Source organism: Pyrus communis, chromosome 5, assembly GCF_041283825.1.
Source record: "Pyrus communis isolate YQ-2024b chromosome 5, ASM4128382v1, whole genome shotgun sequence".
Classification (NCBI taxonomy): domain Eukaryota; kingdom Viridiplantae; phylum Streptophyta; class Magnoliopsida; order Rosales; family Rosaceae; genus Pyrus; species Pyrus communis.
Genome location: NC_142569.1, coordinates 15,675,501 through 15,682,832, shown reverse-complemented (window position 1 = coordinate 15,682,832; position 7,332 = coordinate 15,675,501). Strand labels below are relative to the sequence as shown.

At 35.4% G+C, this 7,332-nt stretch overlaps 1 protein-coding gene across 1 annotated transcript; it reads right to left on the bottom strand.

The window, feature by feature from the left end:
* Positions 1 to 3,124: 3,124 nt before the first annotated feature.
* On the bottom strand, positions 3,125 to 5,557 carry LOC137724389 (lysine histidine transporter-like 8). Its single transcript, XM_068463135.2, has 5 exons — positions 5,280 to 5,557; positions 4,997 to 5,130; positions 4,286 to 4,716; positions 3,757 to 3,888; positions 3,125 to 3,659 (listed from the first exon to the last, which is right to left on the bottom strand). Exons 1-5 carry the CDS (start codon positions 5,555 to 5,557, stop codon positions 3,168 to 3,170), a joined length of 1,467 nt encoding a protein of 488 aa, XP_068319236.2. The 3' UTR covers positions 3,125 to 3,167.
* Between the last annotated feature and the right edge of the window lie 1,775 nt (positions 5,558 to 7,332).

The window sequence follows — 7,332 nt, the reverse complement described above, 5'->3', positions numbered from 1 at the left end:
CTGAGCAATGTACACAGCTACCAATGATTCTGGGAAAGGTCCAAATTTGTTTGGCTTGATAATGTTGGCAAGTGAGCCATTCTCCACATATCTACAAGTATAGCAATCCAAACATCACACAGTTTTCTCAACAGAGTTTCCACACGAAATATTGGGGAAAAATTACAAGCTCGCTTACTCTAGGATTATGTGAAGATGAGTCTTTGTCTTTAAGGATCCAAGGTACTTCACAATCCATTGCACTCAGCATGCATCTCATTCCAAAGGCATTCAGAATTAGCAGGACAGCAAGGGGCAACTCAGCAACAGCATTTCAGAAGAAAATTGTCAGTTGACAGAGAGACCTTTCGTACAAACTGTTCTTTATTACGTTGGAGCATTTCCCTTAACATCTCAATCAGAACAAGACATACTCATGCGCATAGGTAAGAAGCAAAGTGGACCATCCCACTGATTTTTTATCACAATGGACATATTCCAAATCTATGGGTTACCAAGATTTATTCCAGCTTAAGTTATTTAATGAAATTGAGGGATACATCTTCAATTTACTAACCATATGATGGCCCCTGAATCGGTTAAGTAGAGAAAATGGAAGCCGCGATCATCACGTAGAAACAACATCCCTGTTGAGCAGCACCTGGGCTTAAAGAAATGGAAAATGGAGCATGTCAGAAAAAGAGTTGACAGAGGCATAATTGGAGAAAGAAAAGGTCTTTATCAATAAAAATCAAAAGATGCTTCATAACTGGACATAGAAAATGAGGAAAATGATAGGACGAAACAAAGAGAAACCCCAACATATTACCTGATCACAAATCGGTGAGAGCTGAAAAAGGGTCAGAAAGGATTTGGAGGTGGAATTTGCAGAGCCAAGACGATGTTGCACTCCTGGTGTCGGCCGACGATCAAAATTTCTTCTTGGGTTTTCCAATGGACGGCGAAGACGGGTTTGTAGTGCGGCGGCTGTGGTGTGTAGCAGAGGAACCCATGGTTTTCCCTTCTAGAGTTAAGTTTAGATTAGTGAATTTTGAGGGGTTTGTTGTTGCAGAGGAGGGGAGGACGTGTGGAAATTTTATGGATGAAGGCACAGATAGAGAGAAAGGAGAAGATTTTGATGAATGCAACTCTAAGATTTTGAGAACGAAATGAAGGATAGAGGTTAAGGTTTTGTTTCTGGAAAGGAAAGGCAGATTTGCGAGAGAGATGAGGAGGGCAGAGAGCTAAACAGCGATGTGTGCTCTCTCATGCCAAAATTTTTATCTCCCGCCTACTCCAAATTTTTTTTAATTATGAATGATTCTATATATATATATATATATATATATTGTCAAAATGTATGATTCTATTTTAATCTATTGTTTTAACGGGATATGCATTTTATGAAATAAATTTCAACGATCTAAGTGTTAAAATATTTGCATTCTATAAGAGTACGATGAACGAATTCAATTTTCAATTTAAAATATTTGTACTAGTGGATACTACAAATTATTACGTTCTACTTAATGGAAGTATAAAATAAACTCCAAGTGTTTGTTGAATCTATCATTTTGAAGGGATACACATTTTACAAAGCTAGTTTCAACGATCCAACTGTTAAACTTGTTTGTACATGTTCCAAGACCGCATATGTAAAAAATCGCAAAAAACAGGCATTCAGATATTAGAGAACGGGACGAAACCTTTTGACGGTTATAAGCGAGAACTCAAGATTTAACGGTTATTTTAACTCCAATTTTGCTGATTTTTTACAAATACACTCCTCAACCCTATAAGAGTACGATGAACGAACTCGATCTTCGATTTAAAATATTTGTACCAGTGGATACAACAAATTATTATGTTCTACTTAATGGAAGTATAAAATAAACTCCAAGTGTTTGTTGAATCTATTGTTTTGAAGGGATACTTCTACAAAACTAGTTTTAGCGATCCAACTATTAAACTTTTTTGTATATGCTTCAAGATCGCATAGGTAAAAAAATCGCAAAAAACAGACATTCAAATATTAGGTAATGGTATGAAATCTTTCAACAGTTATAAACGAAAACTCACGATATAACGGTTATTTTACTTGCTGATTTTTTACAACTACACACCTCAACTCTATAAGAGTACGATGAACGAATTTGATCTTCAATTTAAAATATTTACACTAGTGGATACCATAAATTATTATGTTTTACTTAATGGAAGTATAAAATAAACTTCAAGTGTTTGTTGAATCTATCGTTTTGAAGGATTACACATTGTGCAAAACTAGTTTCAAAGATCCAACCGTCAAACTTGTTTGCATATGCTCCAAGATCGCATATGTAAAAAATTGCAAAAAATGGACATTCAGATATTAGATAATGGGACGAAATCTTTCAACGGTTATAAACGAAAACTCACGATTTAACGGTTATTTTAACTCCAATCTTGTTGATTTTTTACAACTACGCTCCTCAACCCTATAAGAGTACGACAAACAAATTCGATCTTCAATTTAAAATATTTGCACTAATGGATAGTACTATTTTAATACGGTTTTGTGTTTTTTTCCATATGTATTCTAAGTTATATGATCTATTTATTGTAAAATTTAAATTAAGCATCAAACTTATTTCAAGAATATTCCAACGACACATGTGATAATTGATTCCAACAAAACCATATGCTTTAAAATTTTATTTTCATAAAGAAAAAATTTTGTCAAGAAAAATATGATTACTTCCGGCAACAATTAATCACCCTCGAAAATATAAAAGCATTACTGAGAGGACTTTTTTTCCATAAAAAATATAAAAACATTACCGAGAGGACTTTTTTTCCCTAAAAAATACTAAATCAATTTCGTCAACATGAGTAAACCTTCAGAAATAACCATTCTATTTGTGATAAGAACTTTACTCGTCGTTAATACAATTGGTGCCAATTCTTCCCGCCAAACAAAAGTGCATTTCCGACGAAACTTGGGACTTTTTCCGAGGACATTATGTGCGTTGGTAATAAAAATTTGTTTCATGCCATGTTACCGACAACCCATATTTTATGATCGCAAAATGTTCTTTTTACGACAGTTTATTAGGGCCATCAGAAAAATTCGTCAGTAATGACTACTTTTTTTGTAGTGCAATTTCAAACATAATAATTACACAATTTGATTAGCTTCAGTATGAATTTTAAGGCTTAAAGAAGTTGGCATTTAGACCTTTGACAGCTAAATTCCAAGCTGCTGCAACAACTAAAATGACACTCAAAGCCAAGCCTAAGCATCCAAGTCCTATGTTAATCCACCACACTGCTCCTTTTTGCTTTGGTTTCTTGATTGAAATCCACATGAAACATGGGTAAGCATATGCCAAAGGCAATGTCAACCCTCCGATTAGAGGTGCCAGGCTTCCCAAGAATGGAAGAGCAACTGCTATGAAGAATTCCACTCCTCCGAAGAAAATGCGTAAAGCTACGCGAAGCCACCTTGGACACGGCTTGTTCTTCCTGATAGTGTACTTTGACTCCAGACTATCAAAAGCCACCATGCCATAGATTTGGAATGTGCTTAAGCAGTGTATCACCACAAGCATGCAAAATGATCCAAGTACAAAGTTTGAAGTGTTTTTATGTCCATGGAATTGTGAAACCAAGATTAATACTCCTCTATAGGAAGTGGGTACCTGCATAAATCGAAATACATTTTGATGATATAAAAAAACTATTCATTGCGATTGAAGTGACTAAGCATATTTAAATCAAAACATAATTCGCTCTTACCTTGTTGCCGAAAGCCCAAAATCCACCTATGGCCAGAGGAAGAAAACACACAGCTGTGAGTGCACAAGCTATAGTCACTCCTCTCCACATTCGCTTATGCATTGGGTATTTGGGGTTTGATGGTAATGTGCCCTGCAGCATAAGTTGGTGAACTTCATCACCTTTACATATATTGATAGATACATTGCACAAATTACCCAACTTGATGGTAGGGCATCAGTAGCTAGCCGGTGTTGAGTACCGTCCATAATACACTATTGATATTAGCCGATATGACCAACTATCAAAAGTGTTGAGAAAATACACACGGTTAATGCAATCCGTTGAACGTGCGGGGACGTACGGTGATAATTAGTACTATTAAGTCACAAGTATAAACTAGCAAACTAAGGAATTTACTAACAGTGTCAGAGCCCAATGAGCCCTTCTTCGACATGGCCATAGCATATAGCATATAGAAAACCCACCCAAAGTTTCAAGAAAACTAATGAAACATAAAATTAATCTTACAATTAGCAAGGAGGCTCACCTGTATCTCAAGAATTACATTGTGACCTCTGAATGTAAGAAAAATAATGCCAACCGCATTCAGTTTGCCACCAAATATATCCATGGTGGACTCCATCGCTGGTGGATCATATGATGTGTAGTCATTGTCCCTGCCTTTTCCAACTGAAAGAGTCCAAACAGTAGTGCAATATACAACTGATGCGATGGCACCGATCAAGGAGAGTCTAGCTACGGAGTTCAAGTTGGGAAATTGGGCGAGAACCACAGCCACGCATGCAAACAACAAGAAGCACTCAGTACCAGTCAATGGATGGCAAGTGGCTCCATCCTCACACACAGTTTTGAAGAAAAGCTTCAAGGTTCCACCTCCTACGATGATCAGCTGTGCACAAGCACCATTTGATTGATAGATAACTGGGAACATTGCTAGAATCATTCCTAACTTTTTACCTGAAAAAGAATGGAAACTATCCATTTATCTTTGTGGGCTTCTATTGAAACAAAAATTCTTCACACCCAAGCAATGAATTTTATACTCCTCTTTGATGACTAAAGAGGACAAGGCCCTCTATAAATAACATATAGAGGGATAGTTTTGAAATGTCTTAATCTATATGGCTAGCAAATGTTGTAGCCTTCAAATTATGATAGGAGATTAAATTTTAGAGTGTGTGCATAGAACTCTTCTTTAGTTTAATTGTTATATGAGCTTGATGTACAGTTTACTAACCGAAGGCCGTTACTGCAAGGTGGAGGTATCTACTATTACGAAATCCATTTTCAGATTCGTGTAGATGTACGAGAAGCCACTTGGTGTAGATCTGCCACACAAATGCTAGTGAGAAGCATATAATTCCCCATGCCCTGCAACCATTGAGAAAAGTTACTGGTGTTAGTTATGAATGAATCATCTACATTTCAAACTGAATATCTTATACTTTTGTCTACGGTAAACCAGAAAAAACAAGTGTGAAAAATCACTGGCTTGAAGCAAGTAAAGGGTTGTTGCTTACCATCCAAGAGTGGCAAATGCGAGAGGTAGTAAAAGGGCTTGAGTTCCTATTCCTGAACAGAGTAAATGGAAGGTAGCATAGTAGGTATTGCCATTCCTCGACTCAGTGACGGGTAGCCACGCGTCCTGTGGATTGAGCTCACTACCTTCCCAATTTGTACTTGTAATATCTAGGTTTGAGGGGCTTCTTGTGTCGGGAAAAACTTGAGCTGAGGCTGAGCTTCTTGTGGTGTAAGTAGTAATTTCAACAATAACTTCTCCGATGGGATCAGCTGCCATATTTCTTGTTGATGTGAATTATAATACCCAAGCTAGCTAACCTGCTTATATATACGCGTTGGTGCATGCACCTAGCCATGCATGTCTTCGAAGCTGGGAGTACGTTTCCTAATTGATATGGGAGTACATGTAGCTGCTGACGTGTTGGTAATATGTGGTCAATATTGACTCAACGGTTTTGTTTTATGCTGAAAGGTACTGTCGTACTTCATCGAAAGTGGGAAACGGCTATAGCCGCTATACTAGCTTGGTGCATTGAGCTAGCCATACCCCTTCCACCTTTGCAAATGTATAGTCGTAATATTTATTTTGGTTCGACACGTAATCATATATGAAATAGCCGGCAACATAAATTTAGCAACACTTCTTTAAGTGATATGTCAGTGGTGCATTTAGTAAAGTATCATTATATCTATATGTCAAACTCTAAAGTCTTAAAACATAAGCAATTTTGTTGAATCTTGTTAAAACACTTATTAACACTTGATGGTATTTTAGTAGAGGAGTCGAATTTGGTTACAACGAGCTCTCTGCATATTGAAGATTTTTTTCAGTTTTTTTTTATTTTAATTGGTTAATTTAAACACTTGGTATTATATCATAAAAAATTAGAGGAAGTTATAATAATGGTCTTTAATTTTTAACTTAATTGGAGTAATGATCTATCAATTAAAAATTCATGACCATTGATCCCTTAACTCATCAAAACGTCCAGCTATGGTCATTTCCATCAACTCGGTTAGAAATCCCGTCAAAATAAGTCATGTGCCATGCACGTTAGTCTGAATGAAGGAGAAAATATGGAAAACCAAATGAGAAAATTTGTAACAATGGTCCCTCAACTTTAACCCTATGGAAGAAATGGTCCCTCAACTTTAACTCAATTGTAGCAATGATCTTTCAAATTTAACTCAATTGTAGCAACGCAACTCATTTTGGTGGTACTTTTGATGGAGTTGACGAAAAGGACAATAGCTACACGTTTTGATGAGTTAAGGAACAAATAGTTATGAATTTTTAATTAAGAGATTATTGCTCCATTTGAGTTAAAATTAAGGAATCATAGATACAATTGCTACTAAAAAATTGTGACGTTAAAATATGTTTTGGAGTTCAGGATGTTGTTCGGGAACAAGACTCCCTACTGAACTTTTTTTTTAATTTTTAATTTTTTATTAAATTCGTTATGTGATCTAAGCAATGATCTAGTACTCCATTAAGGGATTAGGCGAAGAGTTCTTAAATTTGTCATAACCTGTACTTTATAAAATATTTTTGGTTTCTGTCTTTTGATTAAACACTAGCCATCATGCATTCCATGAAGCATTTTTTGAATCACGGCGTGCTATGCATGATTTATACATTTTAAATGTATTTATATGCGTATTAACAAAAGAAAAATCAAATATTTGAAGTAAATGAATAATCTTAAATCATGCTAGAAGAAACCTCTCATAAACCAATTAAAGCAATTGAATTCACATAATAAAATCGGTCTCTATAGAATTTACATTAAAAATAAAGAAAATAATATTCAATAAACAATTGATTGAATCACATTATTGTTAGTCTATTGTGAGGCTAAGTCCACCCCCTCCCCCTTAGTGTAGATAATATTGTTTGTTAAAAAAAAAAAAAAAATTGTTTGACAACTAATTTAATCACATTATTATCCGCGTCCAAAAAACTTTTTTTATAACTGGCATTACACGCCTCTTAAGATGTTTTGAACGTATTTAAAAATAGAGAAAATAATATTTTATGAACATCTGATT